The 21,208-nt window shown below is 48.2% G+C and overlaps 1 protein-coding gene and 1 pseudogene across 1 annotated transcript in view; both read right to left on the bottom strand.

Annotated features, from left to right (window-relative positions):
• Positions 1-2,741, bottom strand: part of Efhd1 (EF-hand domain family member D1) — a 49,145-nt gene extending 46,404 nt beyond the window's left edge. The window contains exon 1 of the mRNA XM_021163758.2: positions 2,337-2,741. Within this exon, the coding sequence (XP_021019417.1) occupies positions 2,337-2,641 (305 nt within the window). The 5' untranslated portion in view covers positions 2,642-2,741. The remainder of the gene's footprint in view (positions 1-2,336) is intronic.
• Positions 2,742-15,826: 13,085 nt separating this feature from the next.
• On the bottom strand, positions 15,827-15,927 carry LOC115032379 (annotated as a pseudogene).
• Positions 15,928-21,208: the final 5,281 nt, after the last annotated feature.

Genomic DNA, 21,208 nt, shown 5'->3' with positions numbered 1-21,208 from the left:
AGGGAAGAGAAGAGAAGAGAAGAGAAGAGAAGAGAAGAGAAGAGAAGAGAAGAGAAGAGAAGAGAAGAGAAGAGAAGAGAAGAGAAGAGAAGCTGGCTTTAGGAAACAAGAAATGAACTGGGTTTGTTGGTGGACACAAATCACCTAAACAGCTGGAAGCCCAGCCTGGACTACAGAGGGAGACTCAGTAGGGAAGTGGGCATTGTAGACCAGGACCTAGGCAGCCTCAGCTACATAGTAACATGGTGATTGGCTTGTCCTATATAAGCTACCTCAAGAAACCAGAAAGGGAGGATCAGGAGGGGAGAGAGACAAGACAGGAAACTGTGACTGTGTATAGTCACCTGTGGCTGGATCCAGCCACACCTGAAGCAGGCCCTGGGCTTTGTTTTAGAAGCCAGTCACTTCCCTTTGTTCCTGTGGTTTTATTGCAGGTGACAAAGGCTCTAACCTAGACTTCAGATGGGCAGCTTAGCTTTGTAGAAACACCCGCACAGTTTGGGCTGTCAGCTCTCCCAGAACCACAGGTTGCACTCTGCCCTCCTCCTTAGCTTGATGCTGGTCCAGAACCTGTTCTTTGCCAGTGCCAACACTACTTGGCTCCAAAGACCTCTCGAAGGGATAAATCGTACTCCTCTTACACAGCAAACTAACAAACTTCACCTTCCAAATGGGAGCTTCCCAGTAAAACCTGAAAGAAGCTAAAGAGACCACAGAGCAAGCTGGAGGGAGTGATACACAGGTGAACATCTGGGCCAGAGCAGCCATTCCTACAGAATATAAAACCCAAAAAAAACCATGGGAAAGGGGGAGGGATATGTCAAACCACAGTGCCTTCCCTGGCTTTTCCACCATCACCCCAGTCTCATTCTCTACTCCCAACCCTACCTTCCTCAGTTGCCCAAACTGCACCCAGAGAAAACAGTGGCTGGGAGTCGGGGACTGAGAAAACAAAGTGCCAGAGAGGCAGCAAGTATTGAGGTGCTCTGCAGACCTAGGGAGTAGTGGGAGCAGTGATCCGCCATAGTGCCTTTAAATAGAACCTTCTTGGTGAGGGCAAACACATTCCAAGCACTTTTAAAGACGCCCAAGCATGACCTGGCCACTTTTCCGGTCCCAGCCAAATTCTGGAAATAATATTAATAGCTTAGTGAGGCGTTTTCGGTGTACAGACTACTTCGTGGCCTTAAAAGGCAAAGGAGGGGTCAGCGAGACCGCTTAGCTGGTAAGAAGCACTTGCTACCAGGTCTTATCACCTGAGCTTGCTCCCAATCCCTGCATGGTGGAGGGAGAGAACTGATTCTCACAACTTGTCCTCTGACCTCCACGAATGTGCCATGACACCTCCTCATGCATAGACACTAACCGTAAATAAATACATGCGGGTTTTTGTTTGTTTGTTTGTTTGTTTGTTTTGTTTTTTGGTTTGTTTGTTTTTGTATTGAGACAGTGTCACTATGCAGTCATGGCTGGCCTCGAATTCAGAGATTATCTCTGCTTCCCAAAACCAAATGTTGGGATTAGATGAGAATGTCACCACATCTCGCTTAGAAAGAAAAGTAACGGGGGAGGGAGGGAAAAAAGCAGCAAGAGTCATTACCGCTTTCCCTCTTCAAGTGGGGAAATGAGGCCAAAGAGACCTCTCACGTGACAGGCCACCTACTGGGTCTTTGTATGATGAGGCTCCAGCAGCACCCTAGCGACTAGTGGCAGGCACCAGTTCCCAGCCAGAGGCATCTGCCATTTACCGGCTGGAAGGGTAACTGACAAGGCGACGCCCCCAGGAGGCTTCTGCGCCAGCCACCCGCCCCCCCCCCCCCGCACTGGTCTAGGGACGCCCGTGTGTCTTTCGAGTTTAAAGCAACCTTGTTCTCAGCCTTCCTTCATTTCTCGCATCCCTTACTGAAGACGTGTGTCAACTGTTTCCTTTGTTTTATAAGATAAAAGACAATTCAGCTAATTTCTCCCTTGAGGGATAAAATTAAGGCTGGCAGGTGAGGTGCGCCCCGGGCTCGCTTCCTAGAAGTTGCTCGGGGAGCAAATCTCTGAATCTGTGGGTGGAGGAGGGTGCGGAACCCGCCCTGGGGAGTAGGGGACTCAGGGAGGGGGCTTTTGAGTAGGACCCTCTGAGCTCCGCCGGGGTCAGATCCCCAGCCTGACGAGGTTCCCCATGGCGCGCAATGAACTTGATGCGCACGATCTGGCTGCACTTGGCCAGATGCTCAGTGCACTCCTGAACGCCTGCACCTCCTTCCTCACTGTCCCACTCGCTGCGCGGCCACCCCTTGCCCTGTCTCGGGTCCCCCGTTATTCGGGGGCGCAGGACAAGCGCTCACGTTTTGAACATCTTCTCCAGATCCTTCAGGAGGCGGCGGCTGAACTCCGGGAACTCCGTGTAGGGATTGAAGACCTTGGAGCGGCCGGGCCGCGCTGTACCCTGGTGGATGTCCAGCCTGCGGCTCAGCTTGAGGTTCAGTTCGGAGTCCGCGCTGGCTGTGGGCGCCCGGGCAGGCGGTTCAGGTTCCGGGTGTCCGGCTGGGGCAGCGCAGGGTGCAGGCTGGAAGTCACCCTGGTCGGTCTCTGCCCGCACCTCAAGTCTCAACCGGCGCTGCAGCTTGCAGGCCAGCTCCTCGCTGGACATGGTGGCGGGTTGTGGTGATGGAACTGGGGTTCGCGATCCGGTACGGGGACACAGAGTTGTGCGCTCTTTGCGGGCTCGTGGCTTTCTGACGCTCGGTGGAATCGCTCGGGGCCTGGCGGTTGAAATGAACCGTGGGTAGGCGGGGCGGGCGGGGCGGGGCTGCGGCTTTAAGGAGGCGCGGGACCAGTAGGACTGTCTGCTGAACAGGAGACAAGGGAGTGTCTGCACGTCCTAGGGGTCGCGTTTGCCTAAACCTTCCACAGGCTGAGACTTGATGCTAATCCGTCCCCCAGTCCAGACATGGACCCTGAAATCAGCTCCTCTCTTGCCGCCAGAATCCGCCCTTTGGGAACTGGTGATCCCCAGGGAATTGGTTGCAAAGACTGGGGAGTTAAGTCTGGCAAACGTTCAGGTAGTTCCATTCTCTTCCAAAGCGCTCCAACCAGGGAGCTCGCGGCCTAGGACCCTCTGAGATGGGAGAATTAAGCGTGCCTGGTAACAGCAACACGCCCCCACGTGTGTAGCGAGCAGCAGTCGCCCTAAAGCCCTGGAGTAGGAGATGCTCCTGGCAGTACGAAGGTGCCTTTCATATACCATTGAAATGTTTCCACAACAATCTAAAAATACTAGACATAAATAAAGTGAGAAAAACCTCCTGATTCCCGGGAAAAAAGTGTGTGTGGGGGACTTGTTAAGAGACCAAATGTGGCAAGTATCTTGGCTGTATGGCTTTTTTTTTTTTTTTTTTTTTTAATGTGAGAGCCACTACTGCGGAGAGTGGGGTTAGAAAAGGCTTGAAAATAAGGCAACTTTTGAAACAGGAGATTGAAGTAAAAACAAGTAGAGCCGTCGTCATTCTCCCTAAGGAAGGATGTGGTGCAAATGAGGGTTACGTCAGCCAAGCATGGAGAAGCAGCGCGTAAACACAATAGTGGCTGCACTGGGGACCAGCTTTGCTCCACTTGTTGTAGGCCAAAGACTGGGGAGTGTGTGTGATGAGCCCGGTGGTGTGCACCGCTGAAAGGGATGAGTCGGTTGCTTGCACATCTTAGGGGGCCACAGGGAAAAATCAGAGCCTATGCGTGCTCTGATGAAAACGTAATTCGATTAGAATTCGAATAGCTGAGCGTTGGGGTACACGCCTATAACTCCAGCACTCAGAAGGCTTAGACAAGAGAATTCCAGGGTAGGAAGCCAGCCTGGGGTTCACAGCAAGACCCTCTGCTTCGGAACAAAGCAAACAAGAAATTAACGGGGGGGGGTGCTGCTGGGGGGAGCTCAGAGGCAGAGTCCCAGAGCTTAGCATAAAAGAGGCTGAGTTCAATTCCTAGCACACACAAAGTAAAACACACCTTTTTAAAAGTGGTTCAAGAAAATAAGTCATTAAAAATAAAGGTACTTTTGGTGTGCATGGTCGCTCATATGAGCCTGTGATTCCACTTGGAAGGTTGAGGCAGGACTCCGACTCTAGCAGCTTGGACTGTATGTCTGTATTTACACAGTAAGACCCTCTGCTTCAAAGATCAAACATCAAATAAAACAGTTATAAGGGGAGTGGGTAACCATGAGGGGTGAAGCTCAGTAGCAGACCTTCAAAAACATGGGTTCAAGTTTCAAGGTGGGGTGTGTGTGTGTGTGTTTATAAAGCCATAGGTAAAAGTATGTTGTGTGACCAAACTTTTCCTGAGGAGACAAAACACACTCATCTACTCTTCCTAGATGGGGAGCCCTCAGCAAACCAAGTATCACCAAAGTCCAACCTGGCAAACCAGCCAGTTTTACTGGGGTCACTTACAGGGACAGAGATGACTCAAAGACAGCTGCATCACCAAAGCCCACCCCAGTGTGAGTGACAGCTCACAAAGCTGGGGACCTGGAGCACACTGCACAGCCGGTAGGGGCTCAACAGATTGGGTAGAGTCCATTCCAAGTTGGTTTCTGTTTCTTCCAGGCAGGCGGTCTGGTCTGAGTCCTCTCTGCAGCTTTTCTCTTCTGAAAGTCGTCTTTGCAGCTCAGCCTGTCTGAGTCTTGGTGCCTAGGCTCATCTGAGAGACTTCTTTGCCACTGAGTTGTTCCCTCTGGCAGGAAGGTGCCTAGTGAATCTAGTCAGTTTCAGGGACTTCTTCAAGCTCTTTTGTTGTTTTTACCTCCTTCAGGATGGAATGTTTTGATCTCCAAGGAGACAGTTACAAGGAATTTGCTGACAGCCTGAGTTCTGTCTCTAGGACCCACCCTGAAGGAGAGATATAACTGCAGAGAGGTGTCCTCTGACCCTCACACATGTCCTCCATGGCAAGCACACACCCACCCACATGCATACACAAAATAAATAACTATTTTTTTTTGTAGTTCTGTAACTCACTATGTAGACCAGGCTGGCCTTAAACTCACAGAGAGCTGTCTGCTTGGCTCTGCCTCCTGAGTGTTGGGATCAAAGTGGGCAACAGTATGATTTAAAAGCTATTAGGCCAAGAATAAATAAAAAGTTGGGCTGTTTGGTTTTGTTTGTTTGTTTGTTTTGTAGCTATTAGGCAAAGCTGGAAAGATGGCTCAGTAATTAAAAGCACTTGCTGCTCTTCCTAAGGGCCCGGGTTCAGTTCCCAGCGTCCACCCTGAGTGGCTCATACCCACCTATAACTCCAGTTCCAGGGAATCCAACATCATCTTCTGACGTGTGTGGGCACCACACACACATTCACATATACATATCTGTGTGCATGTGTGCACATACACACACATATATGGATAAAAATTAATCTAAGGAAGAGAAATAGAAATACCATGTTGGCCATGAAGGAATATGGGAAAGTGGAAGTTTTTGCCTAGAACAGTTGTAAGTGTCCTGGTTATATCACCCATGACCGTGTCTACTCTTCTGGAGTTCTGGAGTGGGTGAGGAATGTTCATAGGGGAAAAGGGGAAATCAGATAATTATATTTCTTGCTCTCTCTCTCTCTCTCTCTCTCTCTCTCTTGTTTTTAGACAAGGTCTTAAGTAGCTTGGGCCACTCTCCACCTTCTGTGTAGCCAAGGATAGCCTTGAAGTCCTCATCCTCTTGCTTCTACCTCATGAGCACTGTGATTATAGATAGGCCGGCACCACCAAGCCCAGTGTAAATCTTGCTTTAAGTCCGAGGCTTCTGGTCCAGTTCTGTTTCTGTATGACAAGCCATCCCCAAACTCAGTGGCTTCAGACAACATTTATTTTGCTCACACGTCTGCACTTTGGACAGAGCTCTGTGGAGAAACCTCAAATCTAAAATCTATTTCATGACAATTAGTATATGCTAAGAGAAATGATGGGGCTGGAGGGATGGCTCCATGGTCACGAGCACTGGCTGTTCTTGCAGAAGATCTCTGTTGGGTTCCCTGCACCCTCTGGGTAGCTCACAACTGCCTGTGACCCCAGTTCTGGGTTATCTGACACCTTCTGGCTTCCTCGGGTACCCCTCCCCCATCCAACATACACTCACACAGTTATACACGTTCTATAATAATAATAATAATAAGTTTATATAAAAATAAATAAAATATAAATAAAGAAGGAGAAGAATCCTGTGGCACCTTGGAAGTGACAATTTAAGTAATGAGCAGCAGGAAGTGAGGGGGCCTAACAGCTGTGAGCTCACACCACCAGTCCTTCCGGGGTGAGCATTAAACCCCCCCCCCCCCGGCCAGCACACTGTCCTGTTGTCCCCACCCCCCCGCTTCCCACCCCTCCCGCACTTGCATCCTGTCACTACTGGCTAGCCCGACTTGCACCTGTGATGCTCTGGCCCAGCTCCTGACTTACAGGGTAAGTATGTTTTTGTGCACTGTGTAAAGTTCTCCCCTGTGTTATTCAAATGCTGCTTTCTTTGCCTTCACATCTTGTCTCAATCCAGACATGGCACTGTAATGTTCATCCCAAGAATCTCCTGTCTCCAGTGTGTGTAAACAGTTCTTAGCATTTATTCTCTGCCTTGTCAATAAATGCTGATCTCCCGATGGTTGGGCAGAAGAGAAAATAGGGCAGAAGCTTCCAATGGCCAGGGGAGGAGTGGGAGAGGGAGAAGGAGGGGGGCAGGGGAATTGGAGGAGGAGGGGAGAGAGAGAGAGAGAGAGAGAGAGAGAGAGAGAGAGAGAGAGAGAGAGAATGTTTCAGGTCTCCCACGAGGAGGGGAAGATAAGCCATGAGGAGAGAGTCCAAGAAGACACCATGAGAAAAACATCTGAAGCTGAAAGAGCCAGATCAATGGTTATATGCAAGTATTTGGGATCATGGCTAGGAGGTAGCCGTAGCCAGATAGCTTATGGGTTAATATAATCATTTAACTCCCAGCTGTTGAGGTGAGGCTTTAAATAAACCCTGTTTTCTCTGTGTGGTTATTGGGGACTAGCAAGAGTTAAGGAAATACAGGTGCCAGATTAATATACTACTTATATTTATATTACAAAATAATTCCCTTTACAGTCCAGAACTGGTAATAGCTACTGCAGAACCCCCTGAAAACCCCATATCCAAATGTGGAAGCAAAAGTTTGGCGATTCTATGCCTCAGACCTCCCAGGCCAGGTTAGCAGGTTCCAACCCCCAGAGATGGACATCCTCTGGTGACCTCTAAGCTCCGGTCACCCACAGCTGTGATTTGGAGGACAGGCCAGAATCTAGGGACTATAGGACATACCAAGAACGCTGCCTATTGCATAGTACAGACCGAGGTCACCTGGGTGACAACAGTTGTCCGTGAGTTAGAAAACCAAGAGACTCTGGGGTGATGTTAAAGAAAAACATGAGCCAGATAGTGACAGTCACCTCTAAGCTCAGCACTCGGGAGGAGGCAGAGGCAGATAGGCTGATGGATTTCTTCTGATCTACAGAGTGAGCCCTAGGACATCCAGGGATACACAGAGAAACTTTGTCTTGAAAGGAGGGGGTGATGGGAAAAAAATCTTTTAGGGCATGGTCTTGCTGCATAGCACAGACTCTTGCCTCCTCTCCCAGGTATGAGATTATGGGCATGCACTACCATAGCTGGTGTCTAGGTTTCTATTCCTGTGGTAAAGACACCACTACTGAAAGCAATTTGGGGAGGAAAGGGCTTATTTGGCTTATCTGTGCGACCACAGTTCATCATTGAGGCAAACCAAGGTGGGAACTGAATTGGGGCAGGAACCTGAGGCAGAATTCGAATCAGAGGCCACAAACGAGCACTGCTACCGTCTTGCTCCCCGGTGGCTTTCTAAGAAGTAGTTTGGGGCTGGAGAGATGGCTCAGCGGTTAAGAGCACTGGTTGCTCTTCCAGAGGTCCTGAGTTCAAATCCCAGCAACCACATGGTGGCTCCTAACCATCTGTAATGGGATCTAATACCCTCTTCTGGTATGTCTGAAGACAGCGACAGTGTACTCACAGACATGAAATAAATAAATAAATAAATAAATAAATCTTTATTAAAAAAAGAAAAAGAAAAAGAAGTAGTTCGGTGGTAGAGGTGGAGGCTGTGGGTTTGTGTCCCAGCAACAAGTTGGCATTGGGGGATTAGAGCATATTTTACAATGAGGACTAGTTCAGTTGGCACTAGCCAATTCCCAGGGCTCCACAGCTATGCGGGACGTGGCGGCAGGCTTGGGAATTCAGCTCTACATCATGGAATAATCTAGTCCAGGGATCCAGAGTGGTTGCTGCTCTAACTGCTCCCTCTGCTGCTCCTCACAGGGAACGTGTTGGCGCTGCCCGGCTTGCTGCTCTGTGTCCTCTGACCCTGTCACCCCAGCGGGGTGCAAACCCACCCACATCCTACCCAGCGTTCTGTGGCTGCCATACCCGCCCGCCGCTGACCCAGGCATTCGGTGCCATTGAAGTCTGGGACCCTGGCTGCAGGAAGCTCGTAAGAGAAGGTGAGGCTGCTTCTCCCTTCAGAGTGGACTAGTCCAGTGTTGAAAGGTTTCTGTGGTCCTAGGGACATGCCCGAGCGTTTCTAACAGAAGTTTGGGGATACCACACTTCGTTTAATCCCCCCTCCCCAAATTCTCTGCCAGTTTTATAGAAAGCACAAGTCAAGTTCTTCTTTGAGTTCTAAAAATAAGAAAGCCTTAGCGGGGTGTGGTCATTTATGCCGTTAGTTCCAAAATTTAGGAGGATGAAGGAAGAGGAGCTCTATAAATCCAAGGCTAACTTAGTGCGTTCCAGCCTGGGCTATATAAGTAAGACTTTGCCTCAAAACTCAATAACAAGGGCTGAGGATATTGTTCAATGGTAAAGTATGAGTCTAGCATGTGCCAAGCTCTGAGTTCAGATCTCAGTCCTGCAATCAACTACAGCGATAACAAAACCAACTAGTATGGAACTCATGCAATCTCTCTCCCCTCTCCTGTCCTCACCCAGCCCCTATCCTAGCCTTTCCCTTTCCACAAAGAACAAGGAATTCTCCACCATGGCAACATGAGATTGAGAGGTACGCTATAAATTTAGCTCTTGTCACTTCGTGGCTATGTGCCCTTGAATTAGTACGTAAATTCTTTGTATTCTTTGTACTTGTTTCCTCATTTGCCCAACCGAGATAATGCCAAGGCCTTTGAGGGTGGAGTGCAATGGAACACAAGGGAATTAGTGCTTCCGCAGACGCAGATGTCCTCTATAAGGACCCCTGCTGCGGACAAGCACCCGGGACTGGGGCGGGGCGGTGAATAGGAGGTTAGTCCCAGCCCAAGTCTCTCTGTGCTCTCCTGTAGGCGCTAAAACCAGCTGGAGGTGAGGAGTCTCAGGGCCCTCACATTGCTGCCATGCAGAAGAGCAGCCAGCCCTTGGGCTTTTTAAAGCCCGCACCAGGGAGGGTGGTTTGGAGGCACCGGGCACCAGGGAACCAGGGAATCTCACCTTGCCTGTTGGGTTTGGAACCCTTGTCTTTGCAGCTTCTATGCTTGCTCCAAAGTTGCAGTGAAGCTCAGCTTTTGCTCCCATGTCCCATTAAAAGAACCCTCGGGACTTTATTAAGTTTTTCTGTTTGTCTGTTTTCGTTTATTTGTGTTTTTTGTTTGTTTGTTTTTCAAGACAGGGTTTCTCTGTATAGTCTCTGAACTCTCTCTGTAGACCTGGCTGCCTTCAAACTCAGAGATTGGCCTGCCTCTGACTCCCAAATGTTGGGATTAAAGGCGTGGGGCGCCACCACACAGGCTTCGGGACTTTTATACAGATCAAACCTGCTGCCTCCCCGGAACCCTGCTTCTCTTATATTTGTTTTAATGTTTTTATTCCTATTGTGTTTTGTGGGGTTTGAGGTGCAGCGTTGAACCTAGAGCCTTTGTTAGCCAGGTGTTCTACTACCCAGGTATCTCCCAATCCCAATCCTGTTTTTTTGTTTTTTGTTTGTTTTTTTATTTTTTTGAGGCAGGGTATGGAAACGGTTTGGTTTGTTCTTTCAGAATTTCTTGCACTGAATCCATTTATTACAGCTTTGCTTTAGAAGCTGCCCATTCCAAGAGAACACATATATCTGATGTTCTAATATGCAGCTTTACAGAAGGACCAGGCCTGCTGGGCGTGGTGGCACAAGTCTTTGATCCCAGCACTTGGGAGGCAGAAGCAGGCGGATTTCTGAGTTCGAGGCCAGCCTGGTCTACAAAGTGAGTTCCAGGACAGCCAGGGCTATACAGAGAAACCCTGTCTCGAAAAACCAAAACAAAAAACAAAAACAACAAACAAAAAACCAACCAAACAAACAGAAGGACCAGGCCCTCCAGGTGGGGGATGGTCCTACAGGAGAACCAAGAGGCAGATTAATGGGATAGGCAGAAACACTACTGGAGGTTTTCCAAAGCTAGTTTGAAATCTTGAAATTTCTTTTTTTTTTTTTAACATTTTTTTGGTATGTATGTATGTATGTGTGTGTGTATGTATGTATGTATATCCATGTGGGGGTATTCACAAGTGTGTAGGGTCTCTGTGGAGCCCCGAAAAGGGCATGGCATGCCCTGCAGGTGGAGGTGCAGGTGGTTGTGAGATACCCAGTGTGGGCACTGGGAAATAAACTTGGGATCCTAGAAGTGAACTCTTGATTGCTGAGCCATTTTGCCAACCCCAATCCACAATAATTCTTTTTTCTCTTTTATTGACCCAGTATTTTATTTACTTATTTTTTTTTTTACATTTTATTTGTTTACTGGTAATTTTTGAGGGAGGGTCTCACTAGGTAGAGGTTGTCACTGGCTGTCTTGGAACTCATTATGTAGAGCAGGGTGGCCTTGAACTAGCAGAGATCCTCCTGCCTTTGCCTCCTGAGTGTTGGAATTAAAGACGTGCACCACCACCATCCAGCAATCCAGTAATTCTTAAATTCTTTTTGGTGGATGAGTACAGTGCTGAAAGAGGTTTGGAGTGTGTGCTGACACCCTCCCCAGATAGCCTCCTTACCATGTGGGCAGGAAAGCTAGCCTCAGGACTAATGAGGGTAAAAGGACAGGCTTCGTTCTGTTCTGGTTTTTTTTTTTTTTTTGAGGCAGGGTCTTATCTCAGACTGAAGACCTTCCCACTTGGATCCCAAGCACTCGGGTCAAGGTCTGAGTCACCATGCCTGGTGGCTTTATTGACTGATCATGAACAGCACCAAACAACTAGAAGGTCTGTGTGGTGGAGCTCAGTTGATAGAGTGCTTGCCTAGCAAGTACATAGCTCTGGGGTTCATTGTATAAATGGGGTGGGGGGTGGGTAGGAAGTTTGTCAAGATCATTCTAGGCCATGCAGCAAGTTTAAGGCTGAATAGGAACCTCTCAAAAACAAACAGATAAATTCCCTAGACCCTCTTAAATCCGTGGCTTGAAAGAGTACATTAAAGACCAAGTCACCAGGGGCCAATGTGATGGAATGGAGGTGACACCTGTAGAACTTACGTCAGAGAGGCCGCATGCCCTTAAAGGGAGCGTGGTTAGGATCCACGCTCCTTATTCGCTCTCAGCTTCCTGGCTGCTATAAGCAAGCATTCCTGCTTTGAATTGCCACAGACTCTAAAACAATGGGGCCAGCTGAGTATGGCTGCTACCCCAGAAGATTGTTTCATTGATGGAAAGATGACTAACACACCACATACACTCAGGAGCCACCTTGCTTTCTTTGTGAGTCAGGCTGGGGTTTCAGGAACACTAGGCAAGTAATTTACCAGTGCGCTGACCCCAGCCCTCCCTCCTCATCTCTCTCTCTCTCTCTCCTTCTCTTTTTCTTTTTTTTAAAAACAGTGTCTCATGTAGCCCAGGATGGCCACAAACTTACATATGTAGTTGAGGATGACCCCTCCCCCCAAGTGTAGGGATTACAGGTGTGTGCCACTTCGATTGGCCTTTTTCCTTCCTCCCTCCCTTCCTTCCTTTCGTTTAAGTGATGTATGGTTCTATGGCATCTGGTACATCCAGACCACTGTGAAACCACCACTTCTTTGTGGTTTTAAAACTTAGTCGTTATCCATAAAAATACTTGCAAGTCTTAGGAAGCTGTTCCCCATCCCAACCCACTAACTCCCGCACAACAGTCCTTCTGTTCCCTAACTCCACAGATGTGGTTGCTCTAAATATTTCATTCAAAAAGATTTATGCCACATATGAACCTGTGTTTCCAAGGTTCACTGTCAGAAAACACCAACAAGACATGAGTCTTGTGACCTCTGTTTCTTCAAACCTTGGGATTGTTCTTGGAATGTCTTTTCATGCTCGTCCCAGGTGTAGTGGATAGGAGTGAGTTCACTTCAGATTACTCATTATTGCTTGCTGCTGTTAGTCTTATCAAGTGTTTACATGCCTCTATGGAAAAACATAAGTTTTGCCACGTGCAGCTTCTCCTTGCGAATGTACACTTTACTTGTTATTCGTCATAACCCCCCAGAGTATACATTGCCTGGTGTTCTGAAGAAAGCTGGCTATTGCTGGAGACTTTATTCTACCTCATCTCTTGGCTCCATTCTCCCAGGCTGCACTGCACATAGGGTGGATACAGCTCACCTAGGTCGTGGTGTACATCAGTACCTCCTCTGTTTCTTTTTTGTGGCAGAATACTATTCCACTGGATGAATGTGCCACCGTTTACTACTTGGTAGGCATTGTGCTTACTTCCACCTTCTCAAAACAAAGAGACATGCTTCTGAGCTTCTGAGGGAATTCATGGTCCATCTCCATGTGGACTTCTGATTTTCTTTCTCCTGGATCTATATGGGTTGCTAGGAGATACCCATTTCTTATGCTCAGCCTTCTTAGGCATGGTCTAGCTGTTTCCCACAGCAGCTTCATGTGGTATTGTGGTGGACTTTGCAAGCTGAAGTCCCTGAGAAATCCCTGAGTGGGATTCTGCTCAAGGTGAGGAGCAGGAGAGCTGAGGATGTAAACCCCAGTCTAAAAGGGATGAGAAAGACGGCCCAGCTCATTGAGGCAGGAGGAATTCATGCTGCTCCACCTTCAAAGGACTAGACAGTGTTGGGGAGGGCAGTTCTGTTACAGTTAGGCATACATGTTTGAAGAACTTCACATACATTCACAAAGAGAGGAGAAGAGATGTTTTAAAATATTTAGAGCTGGGGCTAGAGAGAAGTTTTGGTAGTTAGGAGCACTGCTTGCCCCTTTTAAGCATGCACACACATGGCAGGCATGTGACTCTCACCATAGATTTATTCACAAAAGACCAAACTGGAAATAATCCAAGTGCCCGTTAATGGTGACACTCATGGTGTAATTCTATAGAGCATTGNAGTAGTTCACTGAAAACGAACACAGGAACATATGAATAATTCTTACAAACTTCACATCAAGATAAGGAAGGCCTATAGAAAAGAGCCAACCCAGAAAGGCATCCTGAATATTTGTATAGAATTCACACCAAGAGAGACATGTTAGAAGAGACATGTTGGGAATGGTGTGAATTGAGAGATGTGCCCGGAAGCAGACAGAAGATAGGGGTATATGAGAGTCTAGCAATGTTCTCTCTCTCTCTCCCTCCCTCCCTCCCTCCGTCCTCTCCTCTCCTCCTCCTCCTTCTTTTTCTTCTTCCTCTTCTTCTCTTCTTCTTCCTTCCTTCCCTTTTAACTACAGAGTCTTATGAAGACCAGGATGGTCTTAAACTTGTGATCCTCCTGCCTCAGCTGTCTGAGAGCTGAGATGACAGGTGTAAGTTTCTTCTTCTTCTTTTATTTGGGATAAAGTTGCCATCTAAACCACCTGACATACCAGTCTTTGTGGCTCATCCCTGTAAGCCCAGCACTTGGGAGGCTGTGAGAGGAGGATCGGGAGTTTACGATGATTCTAGGATGTATAGGATGTTTGAAGCCAGCCTCGGCTCCATGACACTCTTTCATTAACCACAATAGCATCTTTGAAACCAGCAACTCTTTGGCCTCCTCCCCAGCCTCCGGCGACTGATTTTCCTTGTGGTTTCTAGGAATTTGGCTCATCTAGGTTCCTCACCCAGGTAGACTGGAACACCACCTGTCCGAGTGTCTGGCTGGATTCTCTGAGCTAAGGTCATCATGGTTCTCTCTGTTGTCGCCTGTGTTGGGACTCTTTTCTTTCCAAGGCTGGTGATAATGCCACTGTGTAAGCAGCCTGTGTTTTGATGATTCAGGCACCAATCTGTCCACAGAGCATCGTCTTGCTGTTGGCTGCCTAGACGGTGGTTCACCACACGGTTCTGAGTGCATGTGTGCCTGTGTACATGTGTGTGCATGTGTGTTTGTGCATGTGTGTGGTTTTTGTGTTTGTATGTATTTGTGTGTGTGTGTGTGTATGTGTGTGTTTGTATGTGTCCATATGTGTGTTTGTGTGTGTGTTTGTAAAGCCACAGCAAATGCTGTGCCTCAATAAAAGTTTATAAAAAGAAAACGACTATGCTACTAAAAGAAACTGTGTCACTCCTCAAAGCATGGCTTCAAAGGCTAGGGGCATACTGACTACCAGAGAATGCAGCCCCACAACCTCTTCTCAGGAAAAAAAAATCCGCTGTATGCCTGACAGCACACACCACCCAGGGCCAAATCTAGACAAACAGGTCTGGGCATGGACCCACAGGCACAGGCAAGCTGCAGCGGGAGCCTCAATCTATTTAAATACAAAACCTGTAGTGGCCCATGGCTGGGTCTCTGTGAGATTATCTCAAACACACACAAGCCAACAAACACCCACAAAGGCTAGAGCAGAAGATGTCCTGTGGAGAATACATGTGATACTAGCCTTGGCCTGGATGTGCATCTGTTAGAAGCTGCACATGGTGTTGGACCTAATGCATGTTTAACAATACCACAGCATATGCTTCTAGCTCTGCCTATGGGTGAAGACTGGGCTACTGGGATAGACCTAAGTGCTTCCTGTAGATTGCAGGAAACCACTCCGCATACACCGTGGGCCACGACAGGCTTTGTATTTAGGGAATCACACAGACTTAATTGTCTATTTTGAATAATTGAGACAACAGAGGACTGAATAGAGATGGCTTAGTGGTTAAGGGTGCTTGCTGCTCTTGCAGAGGTCATGAGTTTGCTTCTTGTCATCCATGTTAAGCAGCACACAACTGCCTATAATTCTGGTTCTGGGAATCCAATGTCTCTGGCCTCTGTGTTCTCTCTCTCTCTCATACACACACACACACATACAAACACGGTAAGGGGGAGAAAGAGGGAGGGAGGGAGGAAGGGAGGATCAACCACTCCTTCTGCTGGGTCACAAGAACAGGGGTTCTACAAAGGAGGGGCCCAGGACAGGCTCAGAGGTCATAGAGACCCTTGAGCTGACAGCTTCACAAGAATGAGCCTCCCACCCTTCCGTATAAGTCAAGTCCAAGATGAGTTCCGACTTGGTTCCTTCTCATCCCTGAGTAGCACCCTGGACTACCACAGCGCCTTTATTGTGTTCATGGTGAACACAGGAGCCATGTTTACTCCAGCCTGTTACTAGTAAGCTGCTGTGAAGATTGGTGTTTGTGACTTTTTGTGTAAGTTCGGATAGTTACTGGAGTAGTAACGCAAACATTTTCAATATTATGCCTCAATTTTGAAAACGGTCCCACTTCCCCATATATGAAACTTCCAGAGGTTTGTAGCTATTCAAAAGTGGTTCATGACATAGGGGTTCATGGTCTCACTGTGTTTGTTTAGTAGGTGTTGGGGAGCAAACCTAGGGCTTTAATACAAGGCATGTGCATTTAGCCCTAACCCCAGCTTCTTCTCTTTTTTTTTTTCCTTTTAAAAATATGGACTTCTTTGTAAATTTTCCCAGCATCCTTGCACAGGGACCATGCTAATCTCTGTGTTGTTCCAATTTTAGTATACTGAAGACAGCACTGCTTTTTTTTAGTAGCATCTTGCTATATAACCCAAGCTGACCTCAAATTTTCCATTTTCTTTCTATGTCTCCAGACATGGGGATTTCTTCTTAGAGCTCTATCTACTCCATCCACCCATCCATCCATCCATCCATCCACCCATCCATCTATCCATCCATCCACCCATCCAATCCACCCACCCATCCATCCGTCTGTCTGTCCGTCCATCCATTCATCCATCTATCCATCCATCCATCTATCTATCCATCCATCCATCTATCCATCTATCTATCCATCCATCCATCTATCCATCTATCTATCCATCCATCCATCCATCCATCCGTCCGTCCGTATCTGATAAGGTCTCTGGTAACACAGGCAGGCCTTGAATTCACCATATGGCTGAAGATGCCCTTGGATTTCTGATCCTCTTGAGAGCTAGGATTACAGGTGTGTCATCCACGGTCAGTTTATGTGATGCCGTGGAGTCAAAGCCAGGGCTTTGTTCGTTCTAGGCAAGCACGTTACCAACTGAGTCACACCCCCAGCCTCACTGTGCTTTTAAATAGCATTTCTCCAGTGACCAATGATGCTGGTTAATGCTTCACTTTTCTGTTAGCCCTCCATCTATCTTCTATGGTACCATGTTTGTTCTGGTTTTTGAGCCCACTTCTGGCTAGATGATTTCTTCCTAAGATGCAAAAGTTCCTTGTGTATTCTGGGCACAAATCCTTTGGCAGACATGTATTGTGTTCATTTGCTTCTAGCCTGCAGACTCCCTTTAAATTTATTCTTAACAACTTCTGAGGCTCATGCTTGTTTTCATGTCAATAAAAAGCTCAAAGAGGGAGAAGCCAGGGACATGGGTCCCCCAGGCCCAGCTGACAGTGTGTTTCTCAGAAGCCTCAGTAGAACAAAGCTGAGATTATACAGACTCTATGTTGGCACTACCAGCTGGTGTCACTGTGCCCACATTGCAGGTAGAGAGATGAGAAGGGTTACCAGCAGGCTAGCATCAGATAGACCCACTGGCTCTCTTCTGTAAGGGATGCTGGATTGGGGAACCAATACTAGCCTGGGAGGAATACAGCACCCAGGAGGTCTCAGACAGCTTGTCCATGCTGGCTGCTATGGGGATCAACCTGACAGAAGGATCCCAGCCCATGTAAGGTTCTCACCTGCCCCAGTCCCAGCTCTTTTTGTTTGTTTGTTTTTTGAGACAGGGTTTCTCTGTGTAGCCCTGGCTGTCCTGGCACTCACTCTGTAGACCAGGCTGGCCTCGAACTCAGAAATCCACCTGCCTCTGCCTCCTGAGTGCTGGGATTAAAGGCATGTGCCACCACGCCCGGCCTGCCCCAGCTCTTGAATGTCAGCAATGGCTTCCTGTTGGCAGGGCAGTGTGCACCTAAGGGGATGTCAGCTTTAGCCCTGAGGCTGGGAGGAAATGCTCTGCTGGAGGTGGGGGATGCTGAGAAGGCTGTGCCCACAGGTGAGTAGTTCACCCTTCCCCAAGTTCTCTGCCTGCCTTTGGGCCCACACCTGGGGCTGGGCTTGAATGGGGATACCTCATTCTCCAGGTGGCATGGTAAGGCGTGGGGTGCACAGCCCCTCTCAAGATCTAAAGGGAGTAAAGCGCTGAGCTGTGGTCTTCCTCAGGCTCAGAAAAGATCCTTGAGAGCTGTCTTCTCAGGATGTCCCCCTTGGAAATTTCTCTTTGCTGTCTCTTCCCCCTTCTCCTCCTTGTCTTCTTTTAGGTTTATCTTTAATTGATATGTTTGAGTGTTTTACCTCCACATATGACTGTGTATGTGTCTAGTGCCTGAGGAGGCCAGAAGAGGGTGTCAGATCTCCTGGAACTAGAGTTACAGATGTGTGTGAGCTGCCATGTGGATGCTGGAAACCAAATCTAGATCCTGTGTAAGAGCAGCAAACCCCATCTTTCCAGCCTCCACACTGTTCTTCGCTGAGGTCCCAGGACACCCGGCAGGCAGGAGCAGGTTGTTGGATGGTACCGTTCAGGCTCTCTCAATTTCCTCTGCCTGCTGAGCACCTGGAGCCTCTCTGTGAGCTGGGGCTGAATGGGGCTTAACAGCAGGACCCTGCAAGCAGCTGGTGACTTCTCAGGAACCTGTTCCCTGGCCCTTGGTGGTCTCTGGTGGCACCTACAGACTTTTTATAATGAGTCTATATGGGAAAAAATTAATTTAAAGACAAAAACCACACAGGAGTATATATAAAAAGACAATTATATTTAGACACAAAAAATACTGCATAGTGGTGCAACCTGTCTGTAACTCTTTAAACTTCAGTCCTGGAAGGAAGGGAAGAAGAAAAAGACATGTGTCCCTGGCTGGCCTGGAAAGCACTCACTCTGTAGACCAGGCTGGCCTCGAACTCAGAGATCCGCCTGCCTCTGCCTTCCAAGTGCTGGGACTAAAGGCATGTGCCACCACTGCCCAGGCCTTGTTATTTTTTGATGTCCCACATTTGAGACTCAGAACTAAACCCTTAGCACTCCTACCTCTCCCTACGGGGAGTGGATGATGGCTCTCTGCTCAGCCCCACTTCATCCGTCTCTGGAGTTCTCACTCTGTGTGAGGGTTAAGAGAGGCACTCAGTGTTCTGGCCCTAGTATCTCATCACCCGACAGTTGAGTGGATGACGTGCGTGCCATCACCATGACCACGCTGTATCAAAGACAGGTGTACTCAGCTCTGCATGAAGTCTTTCCTTTGAGAGGCAGACCCACGACCCACCTGCAGGGGCATCTATAGGTGTGGCAGGGCCCACCGAGTTCTGTTTCTGCTGAAGAACTGCAGGAAGACACCTGATGGTGAACATTTGCTTTCTGCTATGTCCAGCCCCCGCTGGAAATGACTGCTAGCCTTGGGCCCATGCCCACAGGTGCGAGCGCTTCCGTCTTGGGAATGACAACACACATCAACGGAGATGTATGGCCTAGCAGTGAGGGAAGGTCAGTAGTGGAAAGTGGAAGGAGAAAGAAGCCCAAGACTTGCTCCCTCTCCCTCCCTGAGGGTCACATTAGTCCCTCCTCCTGGGGAAAACTCTCAGAGGACCTTTGTCAATTCACCTTGGATCCCTGATCGCCATCACACACAATGCCTGGCACACTCAGGCACTGAAAAGTAATCCAACAAAGGAGAAAAGTCAAAAATGTTGAAGTCAAAATTTATGCTGGGTGGGTCTATAATCCCAGCACTTGGGGGACAGAGGCAAGGGTTCTGGGGTTGAAGCCAGCCAGCATCACCCTGTCCCAAAATGTGTATTTTACTTACTCTCAGCTCCGCTCACCATGGATGCTTACAGAGGCTGATGGTTTAGCTTAGTGGTAGAACAGATTTTTAGCCTTGGGTTCAATGTCAAATAACTTGTTGCCTAAATGGACTCTTGAGACTTAAAAATAAATTGGGGGAGGGGCTGGAGAGGTGGCCGGTGGGTTAGGTGTATTCTTCCAGCACCCACATCAGGCTGCTCACAACCATCTATAACCTCAGCTCTGGGGAATCTGACGCTCTCTTCAGGCTTTCACAGGGACCTGGACACATAGAACATATATGCACAGGGACATACAAGTAAAATTAAATCTTTAAAAAATAAACCATCTCTAGCTGGGTGGTGGTGGCGCACGGCATTTGGGAGGCAAAGGCAGGCTGATCTCTGTGAGTTCAAGGCCAGCCTCGTCTACAGAGCTAGTTCCAGGGCAGCGAGGTTTCCACAGGGAAACTATGTCTTGAAAAACCTTCATCATCGTCGTTGCCGTCGTCATCATCATCATCTCTAATATTTAATGGCACAGATTCAGTCATACCCATGTCCTAAGGGTCTGACCAATGTTCGGTCCTATCCATTTGCTAGTATCGCGATAATGAGATGTTTGAATGCATCATTGCACTTCCTGCTTTTTTGGGGGTGGGGTATTGAGACACGGTTTCTCTGTTTAGTCCTGGCTGTCCTGACTGTTTCCTTTCATGTAAATAAACAAACAAAACAAAACTCGGGGTGCTGGGTATCATTTGTAATAAAGCATTTGCCTGGCATGACTGAACCTCTGGGTTTGCCTCCCAGCACCTCAAAAGAACATTGAACTAATGTTATTTTTTAATTAGCAAAACCAAAAATACCTTCCAGAGTGGTGGCATATGAGAGAGAGAGAGAGAGAGAGAGAGAGAGAGATAGAGAGAGAGAGAGAGAGAGAGAGAGAGAGAAAGAAGAAGAAGAAGAAGAAGAAGAAGAAGAAGAAGAAGAAGAAGAAGAAGAAGAAGAAAGAGGAGGAGGAAGAGGGNAGAGAGAAAGAAGAAGAAGAAGAAGAAGAAGAAGAAGAAGAAGAAGAAGAAGAAGAAGAAGAAGAAAGAGGAGGAGGAAGAGGGGGAGGAGGAGGATCAAGGGGAAGAGGAGAGAAGGTTGTGATAGGTCCTGCTTCTGTGAGAATGGAGAGAGCTGGAGTTCCCCTGCTTTAAGGAAAGGGGTCGGCATGGATGCTCAGGGCCGTACCCTGCCCCTCATTTCCCCAGGAGACCCGGCTTGGGACGCAGAAGTTTAAGGTGAGGAAGCCGCCTTTTTCCTTGGACAGGTAAGATCCATTTCACTATGCTCGTCCGGAGGGTCGCAGGCTATCCAGAGTTCGTGTTTCATTCTCTCTAGAAGACTGACCTGCGCAGGCTGAGCAAACCCACTACCCTGCGGGAACTGGGGTCCCGGAGTGCCCCCTAGTGGAAGCAGTTGGGCATGACCGTGCACCCTGTTGGGACAGGACCAAAACCAACCTGGGCAGCAGTATTGACCAAAGGGCTTTAAAGAGCACAGGCTGCACTTTGCATTTTGTGTCCCCGGAACGACTCACATCGAAGGCGATGTCTTCTGGGCCACAGTTCCTGACCTGACGAGAGACTGCGGAGAGCAGCTGCTGAACGATTTGTTACCGCAGCTAATGAGCTTCCGGTTGGCGTGCTGTATGCTTCCTTCACCTAAGACTGAACCAGGTGCTACTTCCTCACGGAGATTCAAGAGCACACCATGCCTCAGTTTATATTCTCTGAGAGAGACGATTTTAAGGAATCACACAAATTCAGCATGCACTGCAATAAATGGCAAGGAAGAAAAAACAAAACAAAACAAAAAACAAGGCAGCAAGAACTTTTCACAGGAGGCCAGGGAGGACTTTCTGGAGTAGGTGACACTCCAGAGTGAGTGAAATGGCAAAGGGGCCTGGTGTGGTAAGATAAGGTCATTTTGCAGGGCTGATCCACTCTTGGGGGTCACTAGCCACAGTGTGGGAACAGGAAG

The sequence above is a fragment of the Mus caroli genome, chromosome 1 (assembly GCF_900094665.2).
Source record: "Mus caroli chromosome 1, CAROLI_EIJ_v1.1, whole genome shotgun sequence".
Lineage (NCBI taxonomy): Eukaryota > Metazoa > Chordata > Mammalia > Rodentia > Muridae > Mus > Mus caroli.
The sequence above is the reverse complement of the archived record's forward strand: the minus strand, read 5'-3'. Positions and strand labels throughout refer to the sequence as shown.